General features: G+C 27.1%; 2 protein-coding genes across 2 annotated transcripts; one reads left to right on the top strand and one right to left on the bottom strand.

The window, feature by feature from the left end:
- Positions 1 to 235: 235 nt before the first annotated feature.
- On the bottom strand, positions 236 to 3,436 carry LOC135925416 (glycoprotein 3-alpha-L-fucosyltransferase A-like). The gene is made up of 3 exons (XM_065460722.1): positions 1,864 to 3,436; positions 1,410 to 1,698; positions 236 to 808 (listed from the first exon to the last, which is right to left on the bottom strand). Exons 1-3 carry the CDS (start codon positions 3,434 to 3,436, stop codon positions 436 to 438), a joined length of 2,235 nt encoding a protein of 744 aa, XP_065316794.1. The 3' UTR covers positions 236 to 435.
- Positions 3,437 to 6,956: 3,520 nt separating this feature from the next.
- On the top strand, positions 6,957 to 19,180 carry LOC135924501 (uncharacterized). The gene is made up of 5 exons (XM_065459558.1): positions 6,957 to 7,080; positions 17,487 to 17,571; positions 18,537 to 18,726; positions 18,768 to 18,866; positions 18,992 to 19,180. The coding sequence occupies exons 1-5, from the start codon at positions 7,038 to 7,040 to the stop codon at positions 19,178 to 19,180; spliced, it is 606 nt and encodes a 201-aa protein (XP_065315630.1). The 5' UTR covers positions 6,957 to 7,037.
- The last annotated feature ends 2,623 nt before the right edge of the window (positions 19,181 to 21,803 follow it).

Genomic DNA, 21,803 nt, shown 5'->3' on the forward strand with positions numbered 1-21,803 from the left:
ATGTTTATACTGAATAATTGATATAAATTTTATGTTAATAAAATATCCCACAAAAGATAATTTTAATGTTCAGAATTAAAAATACTATAATTTTAAAGTATTTATTTGAACATAAAATAATTTTTGACACTATTTTAGGTACCATTTACACTTTTTGGTCTGGGAGGTGGGGAGAGGGTATTCAAACCCTACCTCCTCATCTACTTGTGGCTACGCCATTTGTTTATAATACACATTTTTTCTAGTAATTTTTAAATAATAGTAGGTTTAAATAAGCTATGGGCAATATATATTTTCTATCGACCTATTTAATAAAATTTTGTACAAATGTTAATGTATCTCGTAATAAATTTTTTTTATATACCAATATTAGCTTTGGCATGTAAATTAGAATACTATAACCAGAATTATTTTTCAAAATTATATAATAACTTTTTATTCCATCTTAAAATTAAGTGTATGACTAGGTTTACAAATACCATCGCCTTCCCACCACCCACTGAAATCTTTGTAAGTCCTTGTTTTTTCGTTACTATATGTTGAATTAGACGAGAAACCAAAATTTAGGTGGGAATAATTTATCATAGCGCAGATTCGGCACCAAAACTTAGTATCCACAAATTTCCCCCCTTCATTTTTCCAAGCGAGGTACGAATTGTAAAGTTGATCGTCCGAGTCTAATATGTACAAGTAAAGAGCAAGATGAGCAGGACTAGGAAAATCGTCTACGTGAATGAAAGATTGACTAGGAGCTATCCTTATATATTCGGATTTAGATGGGCCCATTACTATAGGAATTATGGAATTCCTAGAGGAGTAAAAATTTGTTTCATATGATAGTTTTTTTTTAGGTCATGGATATAAAGGGCTAATATTACATTTACATAGTATAGTCAGTCGTTATCATTTAACATGCGCACAAATTGAGCATTCGCGTTTTGTCATACTTTTTTAATAAAACAAACACGAAATGCATACCTTATTTAAATTAAGGTTGCCTTTTTATTATTATCGTAGATTCAAAATTATAACCAAATCAAAAAAAAAATGTTTGTTCTTGAAAATAATATTATCGACTGTCTTTTTCCATTTTAAAAGATGAGTAAGCTATATTTAAATATTTTATATAATATAACAAAAAGCTAAATTAAAAAGTATTGAAAAAAGGCAAATCTGTTTGCGTTTTTCGTGATGGTTGTTAACGCCAATCGATAATTTTATCAATTTGCAAGATTCCATTTGAAAGACCTTATTTGCGTTTTGGAAACGCTAAATTTGTGCACATTATAATAAAGTTTCTGTTTTTTTTAAAAAAAAACATTAAAGCGATTAAATAAATCAAATAAATGTTATACGAGGATGTCTTAAATGAAGACTTATTACTAAAAAATTAAGTTTATACACATTACTTTAATCCGTTTTCGAAAAATTTCTCCGTTACGTAGCCTTTGCACCGTGAGTTTTCGAAAGAGAGATAAAACTTGTAATCCTTATCAAGCATTTCAAAGCATTTGGTACCTTCATCTCTCGCACAACTCAGCGGGGAATCCCCACAATTTCCATATATATCCACGGGCATATATTTATTCAGTGTATTGGCGTAATCTAGTCTCAATTGGCTTCCACAATTGGAAACAAACCAAGCGATCATTTTGGTCTTTCCGGATGCATAATTTTTGGTACTCGTTTTGATCGCAACTTAGTTTTTCAAGTATAAGATCAATGAGGGAGGTAAGGAATATTTTGGCGGGAATGATAATGACCGGAGGTTAAATAGAAGAGAGTTCAAATTGTCGTAAAGGTGAGAAAGATTTAACGACGAAATTTTGGGAGTCTTTGGGTGGTAAGAATGGATTAATAAACGATTAACTATTTCATCGTCTAAGAGAGTATCGTGGGATTTAAGGTGAGACTTTAAAGCAATGGTCAGTTTTAAATATTTTTCAACTGTCTTATTTAATGTGAGAGACACATTAACACGTTTAGCATTTATTTTTGACTCTTTGGATTCTCTTGATCGAGAATACTGGCTTGTTATATATTTAGCATAAGGTGTGACTATATCCGAATCATGTCTATAAGTAGCAGTCCAATTGAACATGGAGTAGAGCCTACCCCCAGTGTGCATATTCATAGGGCTTTCCAAGGAGTGAAATATCCAGATCTGAGCAGGATTTCTTTCTATGTTTCTTTCCGATTTTGTGGGGAAAGCGTTTCTATATAAGACCGCATGGGCTTTCTGACGTGGTATACCAGCAGGATCCGCGGAATCGGTTAGGTAACAATTGGTGAAAGCGCATTTAGACTTATGCAGACCCCTACAGCCATAAGGAATGTCATTCCAGGATGGATGTAAATGAGTAGCCACGTATATAACTTTAGTAGACAATTTCTTGTGTGTACTAGCATTATAAGTGGAATTGTTTAGTGTATAGTGGAAGAAATCGGGAAAAATATTATCAGGATGGCAAGATCGTTTGGAAGATGATTTAAAGTTTAACATTTTGGGGGCCAGAGATAATTGTTCCATGATTCTGTCAGTGGTATTAGAATCTTCTGGCCACAATGGGAGCAACAGTTTAGCCGTGTTTTTATGTTTAATACGATTTTTAATTGTTGTGGCTTTGTCTAATTTGTTTGATATTGATAATATATGCAAAGCATTCTCTTCCGAGGAATATTTTAAAGTTTCTAACAATCTTGAAAATTTTGATAATACGGAAAAGCGTTGTATCAAATTTTCTAAACTTTTACGCTGATCAATTATAGCCTCTAGATAAGTCGTAGATGACATATATTCTATAGATGAAGTAATAATTCGAGTTTTAGAAGCTTGGGAAGATATAGGGTGTTTGCTGGGTTTGAATGAATTTTTATTCAGTCTTAATCTGGAATTAAATGAAGATTTTTGGTTATCATCTTCATGTGCAATAAACTGTTTTTCATTCACAGGTAGATCATCTAATTCATTAACTTCAATATTATCACGACGCGGAAGAGAATCATACTCAGAATCCTGGTTTATGTATGATCTCTCAAGATTTGGAGAATTATTCCTATGTATAAGAGTATTTAAGAGTTCGATGTAGTTGTTCATATCGGAATGTTCGGTGTTCGATATTCGTTTCATTTCTAGCTTTGCCAATGACAATTCATATGAAGGAGAGATATTCGGTTTCTTAACAAAATTATTCGGTTTTTGAGGCCAAGGTAGCTTGGAGAAAGATAAGGGATAGTAGTAGGAAATCTTTTGTGCTATCGCCATGAAACCATTGCCAGTAAATTTTTCCTCTTGATTAAGATTCGAAAAACTGGATTCAGGATGTTTATTTTCTAATACGCATATAATAATTACGCTAGTCATGTAAAATATTATTATAGCGGTTAAAGAGCACCAGTACACGAATAATCTGGAGTCGTAGACGTTCCTTAGCATTAATATATAAACTTATTTTTATTACACTGCCCCTTTGCCGATTTAATTGATTGGGTTATATGGAAAGAAGATTGTCCAGTTAAAAAAAAAGGTAATGGGTTAATTAATCGCTTTTTTAATACCTATTTTTTGGGGTGGGGGGGGGATTTTAGGATATGTGCGTCTTGCTATAAATATTTAAATAATATATATTTAGATAAATTTTATAGTTTAAAATTTTTAAGAAAATTTAATTTTTTTGTGATAAATTCAATTATGTAACTTGTGCAAGGAACATTTAAAGTTTAAGGCCAGGAATTCCTAGAAAAATGTACATCAAAATATTAATTACTTATGTATTTTAAATAGTGAGATCTCGCATAAGAGAGATTACGAAGGTAGTCATGTTGATATCATCTTTTTCAATAGGTTTAATTTTTTTTTCAAGGCTTGGAATTCAAGAGTCAAGACCATTGAAGATATTATCAATGGCAATTTGATGGATCATAACGAATGAAAATTCATAATTTTAATTAATTACAAATGTAAAATATCATTTATTTGTCAATAATCAAAATAAATTTTTCTGTCTATTTAACCCTACATAACACAGGTGATAAAAAACATGAGAATATAGGTGTATTTACCTGGTACCTAAATTTAGATTTGCTATATCTTAGAATTAAATTTACTTGTAACTTCCATATTAGTGACTTTAAGTGTTAATTAAGGATTTATTTATTCTGAAATTTATGACAACTTTTACCAAGAGAGTCATAATAGTGACAAATTATTTTAAAATGTCCCAATATGATATTTTAAGAAAAGTATAAATAGAACTGACGACGTGAAAATGTATATTTCTAAGGTTATATTAATATAATATAATTTTTAATTAATAAGGATAATGCATATAAAAAAGCGTTCATTTATACTTAATACATTAATACTAAAACAGATGAAAAAGTTACACCCAGGAATTTTAAATGAAATTTTAAATTAAATTGCCCAGAATATGTTCTAAATTCTGTATATCCCATCCCCTTAAATTAATAATTTTAGCAACACTCTCTAAAATTAATGTCAGGGATTCTAGCAAGTCTTCTATCTATAATAGATTGAATCAAAATTTATGTTAAACTACTTTAGATTTAAAAGTAGTAAGAATACGGTCTACATATGAAAATTTCGATATAATGCTGTTGTCGATTTGAGCCGATTTTTAAAAACGGCTAACTCAATATCCCAAAATCTTTAAACTTGCGTAAAATTTTTCTGTATAAAATATTGAGTTAACCATTTTTTTAAAAATTGGCTCATAAAAACTTTAGCATTTTCCAAAAAAATAGAAATTTGTTACAACTATGAAATAAATCTGGGCAAAGATACGTCAACAACTCCATCTAAAAATTCGTAGATCGAAACCGTATATTCAAAAATATTACGCTAATAACACTAGTTTAAATTTAGACCTCATCAAATAAATTTTAAGAGGGTTGATGCAATAGATTCTATTATATAGTAATTTACCATCCACCGCATATAAGGCTATTTATAAAATTCCGCCAAACTTTGGATATTCATGAACAAAAAATAGAATGGTGAATAGTCATCATCATTTCCAAAGAAAAAGAACGAGGTATACGTTAGTTAGCAAATTTCATCAAATACATTGTGGATGAATATAGCAAACAACTTAAGAAAATTAATTTGAAATAATATCAATTAATTTAAAAAACAGATATTTATTTTTTAAAAAAGTAAATATTTTATTTAAACTATCATTTCTATAAAATACATAAAATATATTTTAAAAAAAACAATATTTTAAAAAGAAATAAATAATATATGTGATTTCCATCTTAAATCAACAAAATAACCCGATTTTAAACCCGACCTTCTCAGAATTTTTAAAAATTTTGTGTATTAAAAATATACTATAACTAAGAAAAAAAATAAAATTTTACATCCATGGATATTTAAAGAGAGGGAAAACGGTACATTTTTGACAAAATGCACTTCATTAATTTTCAAATATCTCGAGAATAAATTAAGTTAGAGCAATAATTAAAATTTTAATTTCTTAAGAATATACCTTTAATATGACATAGAAATAAATGTGATAGAAACCCGATTAATACCAAAAACCGGGAATGGTCATCTAAAAAAAATTATTTAATTTTCAAACTTTTCTTTCGGTAGACTGCTTTATATTTGTGTAAAAATACTAGACTGAGTTTAATGTGGGTCTAGGAGTTATGACCCTTTGTTTGGCTAAAAATGACTGTATGGCGATCCGATTAAAAAATAATGTCTAAATAAAAGATCCTTACTTTATTTTATTTTTTTTTAAGTATTTGAGAGGTGGGGTTGGGGTGGACAATGCTGTTATTTATTTAACACTTTGTTTAAAATCTTCTCTTCAAATTACGTGGCATTAAATAAAATGCCCATACGTTGTGCTTTAAGTAATCTATATTAACAAATTTACTGTTTAAAGCCGTCTTAACAGTAATAAATCATATTTGGTTGTCATTTGCAAAATAAACTTTACAAACGTTTAAATTATACATATTTACTATTGACCGTCGCGGAATGCAAATAAAAATATATTTCTTATATTATAAATATTGGAATTGATAATAAATATCCTTAGTAAATTTAACCATATATCTATTTGAAAATTTTAACACTCATAATTTTGCGTCTAAAAAAAAATAAAAAAATAATATAATTATTATCATTTAACTTGGTTAAACCAGATTAAAATATTCAGAAAATTATTAGATAAAAATCTACCGTTGTTAAGAGCGGATATACCATAAATTTATCGTAATTAACCAAAAAAATGTTTTCTTTTATTAATTGCTAAACTATTATCCAATTTTAATTGTAAAATCAGTTTAAACTAATGTTTAACAAAACCTATTATTATTTAAAATGCATACAACATATTCGTAATATTTATTCAAATAAATAAATAATTATATGGAATTAAATGGTATATATTAACTTACCAATATAACAGATGAGAAACAAGAACAATTGAAAGAAAATCAGAAGATTTTTATTTTTACCAATTCTGAATTAAAGAATTTAAATGATGTTCGAATTATTCTACCCAGTTTATAACATAAGGAATTATTTTTTATTTATATACATGTATTAATTCGTTTATTTTAACTATTTTTTTTAACTTTTTTTAAAGAAATTTTACTAATAAAATAATTTAAATTTTTTATATTTTTACGATTTTTATATACGTTAAAAAAAAGGGAGAAATTTTATTTTTTGGCAAAATTTTGTTTTTTTTGTTTGAACAAATATAAAATTTATGCATGAGTTTCAAATTTTCTCCAAATTATTTTTACGTTTCACCTCCCCACCCCCCCATCTATTTGAATTTTTGAAAATTCGTAAATTAACGAATCAAATGAGTGAATATTACAACCTTTAATGATGTATAATAATGTTGAAGGTGGCTATTTATTAATCTATAATCTAAAATTATTGTGAAAAATAATAAATGCTAATTAGAGGAAGCGCGCATTTTTTCGCAGGAACTAAACTCTACTAATGGTCAAATTTTTTTAACCAAAATTATAAAACTACTAAAAGGCATATGGAGGCTATATTTTTACTTATAGTGGACAATATCTACGCAAGTAACTTTTTGGAATTTTTATGATTTCTCAAAAATAAAAATTATTTTAAATTGCTTTTTACGACCCAAATAATATTTTATACCAAGTAAATACATCCCCCCTTTTATGTGGAATATTAATTTCACCTAAAATAGGTAAATTCAGAATATGTTGACTTTGGCTTTTATGTAGAACTATTATTTTCAAACCATGCTCTAATTCTTAAATTTGTATATTGAACAGAAATTATGATTTTTTTTAAAAATAAATTAATATTTTATAAATAATATAAAGTTTTTTTTTAGTCTAATATTGTCCATAATAATTTTTTTTTAAAATAAATTTGTGTCCTTTCGCAATCAAATCAAAGGTATATTAAAAGATGGCATTATATGACTAAAATAAGGGTATGATTTTATTTATAAATATAATCAATTTTGGTTTCCAACAACCCCAATGCGTAGATTCACACTTTCCCAGGATAAAAATTATCGGTTTCCATGTATAAAATTTGAATAAAAGCAGGTTAATTTAATTTAAAATTTAAGTCTAAGACTAATTAAATGAAATATTATATTTTTTTTGAGGGTTGCCTTCCTTTATTATAACTATTTGTTTTATAACAAACTACTTAAACAAATCTTATTCAATTACACCAATTCCCAGCATTAAGCAAGCTCAAATGACTACTAGAAATAGAATTAAATACTATAACCTGGTAAAAAAAATCGATGAAATAATTTTATTTTTATTAGAGTAAAAAGGTTTATTTATTATTATTATTATTATATTTTTTTTTTCTCTTTAGCTTTCACCTTTTCTGGTGGTAAGCTCCTTCAACATCTCTCTCCACTTTATGTTATTCATACAATCTCTTTTATCTATTTTATACTTCTTTATATTGGCTCTAACTTTATGGCCCCATTGAAGTTTTGGCCTTCCTCTTTTACGTTTGCCCATCACTTCCAAACTTTCAACTTTATTTCCTATGTAGTTCATAGGCCTTCTCATTGTGTGCCCATACCACCTAAGTCTGTTTACCATTAACATAGTCTTAATGGGCACTACCTTTAAACTATTTAGTATTCTTGTACTGCGCACCTTATCCTTTCTTGTTACCCCAGCAATCATCTTCAGCATTCTCATCTCCATAGTTTGTAGACTTCTCTCGTCTGATTCTTTGGTTGGCCATGTTTCCGAACTATATAGAATAGTTGGTTGTACTATGGAACTGTAGATTTTTCCCTTTAATTTGTGTGGGATTCTTTTGTCAAATAGCATTCCAGATAAAGATCTCCACTTTAACCACCCTTGATTAATCTTATTCTTTATCTCTTTTTCTATTGTGCCGTTTGTTTGTATAGTGGAGCCCAAATATTTGCAGCTTTTAATTGCGGATATCTGCCAATCATTTATATCAATACTCTCCGTTTCATCTCCTCCTATCACCATATACTCCGTATTTTCTCTATTTACTTTTAATCCGTGCGTTTCTAGGATATTTATCCAATTCACTAACCTTTCTTTCATTTCATCCTTGGATTCGGCAAGTATCACAATATCTGCAAATATCATATTCCACGGGACTGTTTGAGGTATAGACTGTGCTAATACATCTATTACTGTAATGAAGAGAAGTGGGCTGAGAGCCGACCCTTGATGAACTCCTTCGGCTATTGTGAAGCCTGCTGAAATACCTGTTGTGCTACGGACCATTGTTGTATGTCCCATATATATATCCTGTATTATTCTTATATATTTTTCGGGAACTTTTTTATGGCGTAGCGCCCACCAGATAAGTTTTCTTGTGATTCTATCGAAGGCCTTTTCTAGATCGAGAAAGACCATGTGTAGCTTTTTGTTCTTTTCTCTGTATTTTTCACTCATTTGCCTAATTGCATGGATAGCATCGGTTGTTGATCTTCCAGGCATAAAGCCAAACTGTGTCTCTCTTATTTCGATTATATCTCTTAATCTTTTTTCTATTATTTTTTCGTATAGTTTTAGACAGTGTGACATTAGTTTTATGCCCCTTTTTGACAATTGTGTGGATCCCCTTTATTTTTGAAGATAGGAACTACATAGCTCTGCCTCCATTTTTGGGGAACCTCTTCATTTTCAAGTATTTTATTGTACAGATTTGTGAGGAGATGTATTCCATCATCTCCTAGTGCCTTAAGGCTTTCTATTGGAATATCGTCTGAACCCCTAGCTTTGTTGTTTTTCATATGCTTGAGGCATGTGATTATTTCTTGTTCCGTTATAGGTTGTACAAGGTTTTGACAAGGGGAGTGTTCATCGAGATGCAATATGTGGGAATTAAAGTTGAGAAGCTCCTGAAAATATTCTTTCCATCTATTCATTATTTCTTTTTCCTTTATTATCAATTTCCCATCTTTATTTTTGATTACTTTCGGAGCTCCGTTTATATCCCTAGAGTTCTTTTCTCGCTGTTTGGCTAATCTGTATATTTTATTTTGCCCTTCTTTGGTATGTAGATCTTCGTACATGTCATCGTATGCCATAGATTTGGCCCTAGCCACCGCCTTTGTAGCTAATCTCTTGGATTTTTTGTATCTTGACTTGTCATCTGCATTTTTGGATTTGTACCATATTTTATAAAGGGCTTTTTTCTCCTGTATAGTGGTTTGTACCTCTTGATTCCACCACCATAGTTCTTTGTGTGATTTGTTGCCTCTTCTTGTCAAGCCTAGCGTCGATTTTGCAGTGTCTATTAATCTGGGTGAAAGGTCTGTCCAGATTTTTTCACTGACTTGTGAGCAATTTATTGTTTCAATGTTTGCATTGATTGCAAAGGCATCTGTCATTGTTTTTAATTTGCCCCATTTGATGCAGGGTTCCAGTTTTATCTTATTTTGAGTGGATATATTTGAGATTTGTAAATCCATGATTAGTAGCTTGTGTTGTGCGGCGATATCTTCTCCTGGGATGACTTTGCAGTCTATTACATCTTTTAATCTTCTGCGAGAGATTAGCATGTAATCTATCTGTGTTTTCTTAGTACCACTTTCATATGTTATTAAATGACTGTCTTTTTTCCTATAGTAGGTGTTAGTTAAGGCAATTTCGAAGGCTTGGGCAAATTTCAGTACGTGCTCTCCTTCATCATTTCTTTCTCCGTATCCAAAACCACCATGATGCCTTTTATAGCTATCTCTTGCTTTCCCCACATGCGCATTTAAGTCACCTCCAATTATGACTAGGTCATCCTTAGGGATTTCCATTACAGCTTCATCAAGGATAGCTCTAAAGTCATCTTTCTCTTCTTCCTTACAACCCGTTTGAGGAGCATATACTGATAGGATGTGTAGTATTGATTGACCAATGCAGAGTTTTATCTTCATTAGTCTATCAGAGATCCTGTTGACTTCTACTACTGAAGAGGTTAGGTCTTGGCTGAGGATGATGCCGACACCGTTCCTATTGCTAACAAGTCCATTATAGTACAATTTATACCCATCTCCAATCATCAAAGTTTTCTGTCCTTTCCATTTCGTCTCTTGTATACACGCTATATCAACTTTTCTCTTGTTCAACATTGATGCCAATTCTCTCGTCTTACCTTTAAGCGTCCCAATATTCAAACTTGCCAGTCTTGTCTTCTTTGCTTTGACCTTTACTTTATTTTTCACAGGATGGAGGTCTACACCCTGCGCGTCGCATGGAGGGAACGCCCTAGCTTTCATATTCATATTTTCATTTGTGTCCTTCATCTAAAATTTGATGAATCATTGATAGTTTTTCATACTATTTTAACTTGTTCTATTAATAAGATTGGTCTGGTTTATATAGAGAAGTTAATTTTATATTTATAATATAAAAAGTTTTATTATCATATAAAGATAAACGGACTTTAATCAATCTTAATTTGTTTTAATTCATAGCGGAGCTAGATATTGTATTTATATTTCAATAATTGTGCAATGTAAAATATACGAATATTAATTTTATTTTTGGTATTTCCTCTTCTTCAATGACAGTTCGAGATATTCAATCATAAAATTAACCATTGAATGAAAATTTGATTTTTATTATGATTTATAGAACCAGTATTTCATTTAAGAAATGCTTTTTTGAATTATTTTAATATTAATTTCAAATACATGTTATGAGGGATAAAATTTGAACATACAATTCAATTATAAAACAATACATAATAATAAAGTATAAAAACTTATATTATTTTTATTTTAAAAATATTTCTAAAATTTCAATTATCTTAAAGATTTCATTTTTTCAATTTTAACTATATTATTACCATTCCCCTGAAGATTTCATAACAAGTTTTTTAATAATTAAAATTTTATATCTGATCGCCAACCATATTACACTTTTAAACCACTTTTATGCCCCTTAAATTTTTACAGCCAAATAAAATATATAAACCATTTTATTTGATTATAAACAAAGTTGTTTATCAAAAATTTTACAAGTAATTTTTAAATAAATTGGTTATTATATTATATTATTAATATATCTAATTAAAATAATAATTCAAGAACCATTTTTTAAATAGTATATTTAATCTATCATGATATAATAATAGTCATTTTGTTCATTCAATAATAAGCTCTATATTTATGTGATGCATGTTAACTCCCTTCTTCCCTACTACTTCTTTGCCTATTTTTTCTCCTTCTCCTAATAACCAAAGGCTTCAGGGCCAATTTCTCAACAGCCATTTTCCCGGGATCTCCCTTGAAAAGTGAAGAAGAGAACTGAGGCCCCAGTTGTTCACTCACAATGACTCTCATGGATCTGGAGCATAAAATTAAGCGTAGTCAATCACCAACCTAAATTTCCGTCTGATGTGATAGATTCGGAAATCCAGGAATAGAGAATTGACCATCACTCCATCTTGGGCTTCTTCGGACATCAACAGTCTGGGAGAAGAGTTACGTCTATCATAAATTCTCTAGAGGCTCGCTTTCTGGAGTTGACAATGATTTTGGTGCGCCCCAAGCAGGATCCACGGTCATTCCACCCATTAACAACATCCTCAAATGTATTGTCAATGTTGATAATAATAGATTCCATGCAGATGGAAACTTCAGCAGAGAGTCCAGTCTAAATATAGAGGATGCCAAGCTCGCGGTAGCCTCTCTGATGTCTCCCTTCACTGAGGGGATCGGCAGACGGGGGTTGAGACACAGGTTCAACCATCTTCGAATTCGTAACAATGAAGGAAGATACTTATGCTACGTCTACGCACGTGAGCCCTGGTGCAAGTTATTTGCCAATTATCCAGCAACTCTTGGTAGCTGGTGTAATTGAAGCCGCTTAAGATAGCCAAATTTGCTCATTTCTGCATGTTATTCCCGGGACGGCTCTCCCAGAGTCACCAGCGATTTTTTCCGATCCTCTATGGACTCAAGTTAATCCCACTCATGTCACATAATTATGTATGAGTAATATAGACACTTTATCATGCGACCCTTGATAATTTTAAATATAAATTTTTAAGTAATGTTTTCATTATCTTTATTATTAAAAGTAAAAAGAATTTCTTAAAATTCTTGAAAAAATGTATTTATCTATTAATTTTTTTTAACTTAATTGTTTTTCAAAGATTTTTCATATATGTCTTTAGAATACGGACCATCAGATTCTCAAACATTTTAAAAAGCTGTTGTTCATAATTCTGCAATTGAATATTTTATATATAATTTATATTTTTTTACTTTTGATATATTGATTTATGATTACTTACAAATATAAAGAGTCATTCTTGTTGCTTAGGTTTTCTGTTTCCTAGATAAGATGATAATTAATTTTAAAAATATATACATATGAAAATTAAAATATTAAATATAAACGATTGAAAATATATATTCATGAGAAAGTGCCGCTTGAAAAATGTCTCTAAACCATTATTATCAACTATTAAGGAAATACAACTGAGATAAAAATGCAATAGTTTCATTAAAGTTGCCTACCGAACTCGCTGAGCATAATATTGTTTATGATTAATAGTCTGTTAAAAAAAATATTTTATAGGAATGACAATTTTATAGTTTTACAAAAAATTATTTGGTAGAAATATTTCAATAATATTAGTTTGATTCTATTCAGTCGCATCTTGATTTATATTAGAAATGTTTCGGGTCCTATAAAAAAAAATTCCATCTTTATAATAATATTTATTAAGTTAACTTGCAAACTTGAAAAATACCGATTTATATATCCTATGGTTGTAGTTGAATATCAGAAACGGTGGAATGTTGATCAATACTTGGGAAAAAGAGAACGGCATAATAAGAAGAAAATTTATTTATTAATAAAAGCAACTATCTTACTTGAGCTAAATATTCTATTAAACCTTTATTTGATTCAATAAGGAAAATTATTATTTGATCATAAACTAAATACCCATATTAATAAATTATCCAATAATTAAACATATAAAAATTTCATAAACTTAAAATTTCGATCCTTTAGCAGAAGAAATAAAATGCCAGATAAAAGACGCAAACAAGTAATTTTGATAAAATATATTCTTTGCTCTCTTAAAGTAAATACAATGTAGTCTCATTTTATCTTAACCAATGATATTGTTCTGCACGCTCTCTTCTGGGCTTTACAATATCCTTTTCTTTGTTAATTATTAAACCATCAAATGCTACTATCACAGAAAAGGTTTTCTCTTAAATATAGAATAATTAGTTTGGGGGTCTAAGTTTTCCCAATCTATTTTTATTAAGTCCTCTTCGTCAGGGCTTTCTATTATTTGCTATTACAATTCCAAAGTAGATTATATTTAAATAATATAAAATAGCATGTAAAAAAATGATATTTATTTACATTGCTTGGTAGATTAATAATAAAATTTTTAATACTTTTTAAGAAGGTAAATAATTATAAGTCAAAGTTTAAAACATATTTTTTATAAAAATATTTGTAATGAAAGGTGGGTTAAGAATTTTTTTTTTATTTGTTATAGGTAAATGTACTATGGGTTAAGAATTTTTTTTTTATTTGTTATAGGTAAATGTACTAGATATTTAGATATTTTTTACACAATTAAATATAATATAATTTGCAAGTATTTGCAAAAAGTAGATATTAATATGTTGAATGTTTTAAATTATCAAATTATTAAACTCATTCTTATAATCATAGCTTGTATTTCTATTTAATAGTAAATCAAAATATTTCTAAGAAAATGAAAGTAATTATAGTTATAAGCATTTTTATAGTAGATTTGTTCCTGGTAAAGATTGTTTATTCATTGATTAATATAATAGCAATAAGCCTACAACTAAGGAGTAGAGACATCCAGGTGTGAAGTATTTGTTAGAGATATTAAAAAAATGTAAATTTGTAACGAATTATTATAAACTTTAATTTTTTTAAAATTATTGGGAGAAAGTTTATCAAAACTTATACTAATATTTAAATTTTTAAAAAAGGAAATAAAAATTATTCATTATCTTATAAGTTACTTTTTCATTAAATTAAATTATTATTTATTAATGAATAATATATTATGAGTTTTTTTAACTATATCGCTATGGTAATTTGTAAAATCAGATAGGACCCCTATTTTTGAACTTAATGATTTTGACATAAATTGCGTCGACCTGTCCTGGTATCCAATATTGTCCATTCTAATAGATTGGATTATAGTATTAAGATCATTAAGGTATAATTAGTTGTGCTATTTAACGATTACCCTTATTAAAGATTTTAAGACCATTGAGTTAAAATAGCAAATATAAAATTAAAGAAACATAACAATTATTATAATGATCATATATTGTTTACATGATTTATATTTAAAAAAAATAATCTTCACAATATGTACCCTCATAATATATCATCAACTTGATCATCTCATTCTGTATATATTCTACCCTTTATCAAATCTTCGAGTATTTTTTTTACTATGTGCTGATACGTTAAACAATTCCAATTTCTTATTTTAACCATTTTAAAAATTATATTAAGATGCTGTGCTTATTTGGTATTTAACCCCGCCGTTTCGCCCTAGATTTTTATTAAATAGCTCTATTAATTTTCTGGATAAAATCAAACGTTACAATAAAGGAGGCAATGGTTTAGGATGAGAGCTGGGGTATCCAACCAAAAAACAATACTAAGTATGAATATACTTGAAATCAAAGGTTGTACACCTAAAATAAATATAAAATATAATTGGGTAATTGGTTTTATCTAGCTAGCCATAATAAATCGGCACAGGCTTAGCTTCAGCCATAAATAATTGGCTAAAAAACTAACTATTACCCAATTATAATTGCGAACAGACTAACTTGGATTGGACATACATACGATAAAAGAACAAAGGGTTTAGAAGTAATGCGTAAAAGGAAAAGGGCACTAATGGAATTATAAGGTAAGAGTCAATATATAGAATATAAATATACTAATATTCATAGTATGAACAATATAATATTTAAAAAAATTTACTGAGTGACCCCACCTACAAAAAAAAGGGGCATTAATTATTAAAATCTTATCAATAATCATATTAAATTTCTATATTTATAGTTTTAAAATAATAGTAGAAATATTATATTGAATAAGAGATTCATGCGCATCTTCTATTCAGGAGTGTGTTAAACATCTCGATATGGGCATCTCTTTAAGTCGGCTAACTCAATATTTTAGCCTGAAAAATATTGTCTCAGTTTATAGGTTTTGTTTATGAACAAAATTTTATGGCTTTAATACTTGTTTAGAAAAAATATTTAGTAGCCTTACCCTATATTTACAAAAAAATACCTATTTATATATTCTAATTAGTAGTAAATAATAAATTTTTATGATATAATGCTATTTTTAAAAATTATGAAAAAAAAAAAGAATATATTTTAGTTAACAATCAGGCATATTTACCCGAGTAGGGTTAAGAATAAAAATGTTTATTTATCCTTATATACTTAAATAAGATATATTTTAAATATTTTTATGATTTAGAGTTATTTTTATAAAATATAAAAAAAAATTAAAAATATGTATTTTATTTAATAATGAGGCATGTTTACCCGAGTAGGGTTAAGAATAAAAATGTTTATTTGTACTTTTATATTTAAATAAGATATTTTTGCAAGCATTTGCTTAAAAAAATTATATTAATATGATTTGAAATTATTAAATTAATAGTCCCCTTTTTGTAATCATAACTTAATTTAAATAGTAATCAAAATATTTTTAAGAAAATGAAAATAATTTTATTCATATGCAACTTAGCTTATATTAGAGCCATTCTTACTAGAACAGGTTTAACATTTATTACAATAATATAATAGCATTAATTCAAAATTAATATCAATATCTAATGTATCCCGTTTATAGTAAACTTGTTATATCATGATAGCTCAAACGATTCATAAATCAAAATACATTATGTTAAATTATAAAGCTATGGTCAAGTTTAGTGATGATATAGGCATCGCTTAGACGATAACTTAAATCGAGGCTTAACTCACATCCGGGAGATATAAAAACATGTGAATTTATATTCATGAAATAATTAACAACTTTAATTTGCAAATAGGATATAAAATAATAATTAATAAATTTTACATTTCAGTTGGAGAAATTTTCTCCAAAGGCATATTAGTATTTAAACTAATTTTACAATAGTTAAAGAAATGATATCTTTTATAACCATATAATGTCAATAATTTTAGAAAACGATAAATGTTTTTTTGCTAAATATAAATATTTCTATATATAAAAAAATATGATGAAATATTTTTACGTCTAGGTTGTAATATCGTAAAGCCTCATGCTTGAAACAAATTTAAATCACATATTCATTCAAAGAGTAGATAAGATCTTAATTGTATATTTAGTTAAGGGGACACCTAGCTAAAAAAAACCAAATAATAAATCTACGTTTAACAGCCGCCCACATTTCTCCACTTTATTTCAAGTAGATAGCTTTAGACCTCGCGCTATGACAACCATATCTCGTAAAATTACTAATATGGGACTATATATACCATACTTTCAAACTTAATTAAAACATAATTTATGACTACAGGCAGAAACTAAAAATATTAACAATATAAAAATTATAACAACTTCAAATTCAATCCAATAGTTATTTCCATGGCCATTTTAAAATAAATTTTGATACAATTATAGTTCCATTTTGGGAACTAAATTATATTTTTGTATATTTATTTATATAGATTTTTTCATTTTATAGTGCTTATATTTAATTTAATCATTGAGAAAAACCAAATAAATCTGTAATACCAAAATAAAAATTTATAAAAAAATGCTAAGATTAGATTGAATTGTAATATAAAATCAATTTTATAAAATATAATACAAAAAAATAAAATTTATAGTCATAAGTAAATATCTATAAAAAATATCACGATATATTAAAACCCATGAAAAAAAATCTAAATTGATATTTTATTATTTAATAGCTTTAGTTGCCAATTATAGCGGGCTATGCTCATTGACAGATTATCCAGATATATTCAATGTACATGTTACAGAGGAAAGAAAAAAGTGAGGATTATAATTTTTATATGTAAATGATAGTGTAACAATAAAACATTGTTAAAATAAAGGAATGGATGCATTGATTATTTATAGGAGACTTTATAAACCCCATTGGAATTGTTATGTTTTAATTGTACTTTTACAAGTAATTCGAGGTATAATTTTGGTTATCTCATGTTATTTTATATATCAGAAATGATAATTAATTTCGACTTAAGATTTTTTGACAAATTGCGAGTCGCAAGCTTTGGTCATTCCTATATTGTCTATTCCTAATACTCAAATATTACGACTTTTTTATATTACTGTTTATATATGTAATTACACTCAAATTAAATAAGATTTCTTTAAAGCATAATATTATATAAATAAATAGATATTTGATAAAACTTTACAACATATGGAATCCTCTTATAAATCCTTTTATATATCAGTTTAATATCTTTCCTCTTTATTATTGTTACATTTTATACTGCAGCCTCAATCAAATTTTCTTTCCCATTTCCTATACTATTTGCAATATCCATAATAATTATAATATGTTTCCACAATGAAAAAATGTTTTGACCATCCTGATATCATTAAGATAAATTATAATATAGATTAATAATGTTTATATTTTGAAAATAATACAAATTTTTCTTTAAAATATAATATGTATAATCTAGGCTGATCTAAATTAAAATTTTAGAAAAAAAACTTTATATAGTTTGCCCCCTAGCTATAATGGCAAAACCTCAAAGATGTCAGGATTATATCTAATTGTGATCCACATTTTTATCATTGCCCTCAAATTTGCTATTTTCCTTAAATCAAACATTTTTCCAGTTGTTTCTTGCTTAAAAGTATTCCAAAATTATAATATCATATTTTTTCTCTTTTCATTATATTTGTTTTTCAATATTTTAAATATTATTTTGACAAAAATTATAAAATTTAAATTTTTATTATGAATGCATATTTAAAAAAAGATTCTTTCAACTGGATCTTCATAACGAGAATAATTCAATAATATCTTATATCCAAGGGGGTGATGGATCTCCAAGTACAGATTCAGTAAATGACACGGTTAACAAAAAGTTGTGGATATTTGAAACTAATGATTTGTTGAACATAATAGAGTTAAAAAATTTACGTCGAACACTAAAAGTTGAAGCTAACGTGAGTAGTTATTACTCAATATTTGTATTAACTTATCTTAGGTTGAGTTTCAATTGAATAGTATTGGTTCATGGATTGAAATATGTTTGTTGCCGTTATACAACAGGCCTTACAATTGTTTGGAATTTACTAACGCAAATGTGAGTCAAATATTTTTATGGCACAAGATTTGGAAGGTAGGGAAGGGGAGGGAAGAAAAGTTATTATAAGAAATTGAATGAATATTTGTTTAAAAAATATTATGTATTTTAAATATCATCTACAGATTACAATTAATGTTACCAATAACTTGGTATCGGTACAAATGAAACAATTGGGCAATACAGGTTCAGGAGAATATTTAAATTATATCTTATATAGTTTATCTTGGAGTTTACCCAAAAACAATTTTTATCAATACAGTTTTGTAGGTGGAATTATCAAGGTATCTTGCATTATTACAATTTGCAATTAAATCTGCTTATGATCATTTTTATGTATAATAAAACAAGTATAATTGTACAATTGTTTCGCAATGAGATATGAATTCATTATCTCACAATTATAAAAGCAATTTTTAAATTTGAAATATTTTATTTGTCCTAGGATTAACACAGGGGACCTATAATTTTTACAATTTTTATAATGTGCGATTGATCAAATCATAATAATTTTTTTTATATTTTACTAAAATATTTTTCTCCTTGATTGCAAATTGTAAATATGTTTTGTTTTATATATATGCGTCAATTCTTATTCATTCTTGATAATAAAATAATAGTTCTCAAGTAATGCTGATCTGAAGAAATTTTCTAATTATAAGAAATATTATGTGTTAAAATTTTTAACAACTAACTTAAAGGTTAAGGAATATGATTAGAGATTAGAGACATGTGGGTTAATTTAAACATTCTCTAATAATTTTTTTAAAAGTTTTCAAATACATTTATATACAAAATATAATTTGTATAATAAACTTTTCTAGTTTTAATTGCCCTGTGTATTCAAATTAACACTCCGGGTAAAGAACTATTAATGAAATGTCCAAAAATATTATTTAATGATTGTCTAAGGTCTGTAAAATGTGATAAAAAGCTTGTTTATTAATTTATTATCATAAGATTAAGTAGAAAGATTTTCAAAAATAGTATATTTATTATATTCATACCAGAGATCCGCAAAGCCTTGCTCAGTGGAAAAATTTATAAAAAACTGTATGGTGATGCGCCGATTAAAAAATTTAACTAAACAGGCAAGAATGTAAAATTTTGTGATAACTGGAAAAATTATACATAAGAAATCAGGCAGATTCGCGAGTTCTAATATTTTGAAAAAAATTATAATAGGCCATCCTGGGCATTTTGATATATATTTATATAGCGTATGTTTTGATTTAACTATTTTGAAAATAAATTGTATTATGCCTATTTATTTGTATTTTAAAAGCGGTTCTAAATAAAGAATTAAATACATTATTAATATAGTAAATTCATCATAAATTAAACAATTTATTTATTATAAAGATATCTACAGAATTGATTTAGCAAATGTATATTGTTTATTGTAGAAATAGATAAGGAAACTTTTGGAAAAAAATTAGAAAGAGACATTAAAAACGTGATTCGAAAAATTAAAAAGAAATTTAACGGGCGGGGTAAACTTTTTACAATTTTTTTAGGGCAAAACCTAATTTCTCTTTAAAATTTTGTTTGGCTTAACCAGGCCGAAAAAATTTAATTATAATGAATTGAGTAAAAATTTTAACACTGCGAGAAAATTGTGAAAAATTCTTAAAAAGGTAGGTCAGACCAAGTTTTGAATCATTCATACGCATCTTGGTTTATCTTAAAACCGTTTCTGATCTAATATGGTTAAAAAACTAAAATTAATATTTTAAATTTAAACTCTTTTTAATAATAATAGATTAGTGAGTTCTATTTAAATAGTAAATAGAGATATATTTAAGAAAATGAAATATCATATGAATCTTAGCAAATCTTAAAGCCATTCCAGCAGAAAATTGCTTAACATTAATTATATATAAATATATAAAAATATTATTCCTATGAGACTAAATTATGTTAATATCCATAGTGATCGATATAAGATAAAAGTGTCATATATCTTTCAAAATTGGTTGTTTATCATTACTTTTTACATTATTCAAGGTTAAATTTCATATCTAAAAGATATTATTGATAAAATTCTTATAATTTAATATTTTCTGTGCACCCTTATCTTTTACTACTATCATAAATAAATTAAACATTTTTCTTAATTACATAACAAGAAAGAAAGAAAGAAAGAAAGAAAGAAAGAAAGAAAGAAAGAAAGAAAGAAAGAAAGAAAGAAAGAAAGAAAGAAAGAAAGAAAGAAAGAAAGAAAGAAAGAAAGAAAGAAAGAAAGAAAGAAAGAAAGAAAGAAAGAAAGAAAGAAAGAAAGAAAGAAAGAAAGAAAGAAAGAAAGAAAAAAAAGAAAAAGAAAGAAGAATGGTCCAGAACTTTCCATAAAATATATTAAAGTTTTAATATAAAAATGAATAAATTTTTATTTCACTATTTTATTAAGTATTCTTTAATAATTATAATTACCGTTAAATTAAGGAAAAAATTTTTTTAAGAATAAAAATCTAAATTTATCTTAGTGCTTCGATATAATTTATTAATGTTAATAGTTGATAAAGATTGATGAATAAAGTACGTTGATTTATTTTCTAGCAACATTCAGGAATGTTTTGAAATCCAAAATACAACAGGAACGCAAATATGCTGTTGCATCCGGTTTCATGAAGAATAAAAATGAATATTAACTTATGATAACCCCCCTTTTTAAAGGTGAGGAAATTATTTTATATTGGCAGATTGTATTTAAAGATTTCTTCTACTATATAAAAAATTTTCAGCTTTCCCATAATAGTTGTGAATATAAAAATATAGACAATTACTATATGACTATAGGTAATAATAAAGTTTCTGATTGATCATAATTTATTCAATATTAATGATAATTTATAGTAATATTAAGATTAATTTATGTTATATATATTTTAATACAATTCATTTCTAAAGATCGAAGTTCTGATAGTGGTATCAATTTTA

The sequence above is a fragment of the Gordionus sp. m RMFG-2023 genome, chromosome 2 (assembly GCF_954871325.1).
Source record: "Gordionus sp. m RMFG-2023 chromosome 2, tfGorSpeb1-WG-v2, whole genome shotgun sequence".
NCBI lineage: Eukaryota > Metazoa > Nematomorpha > Gordioida > Chordodea > Parachordodidae > Gordionus > Gordionus sp. m RMFG-2023.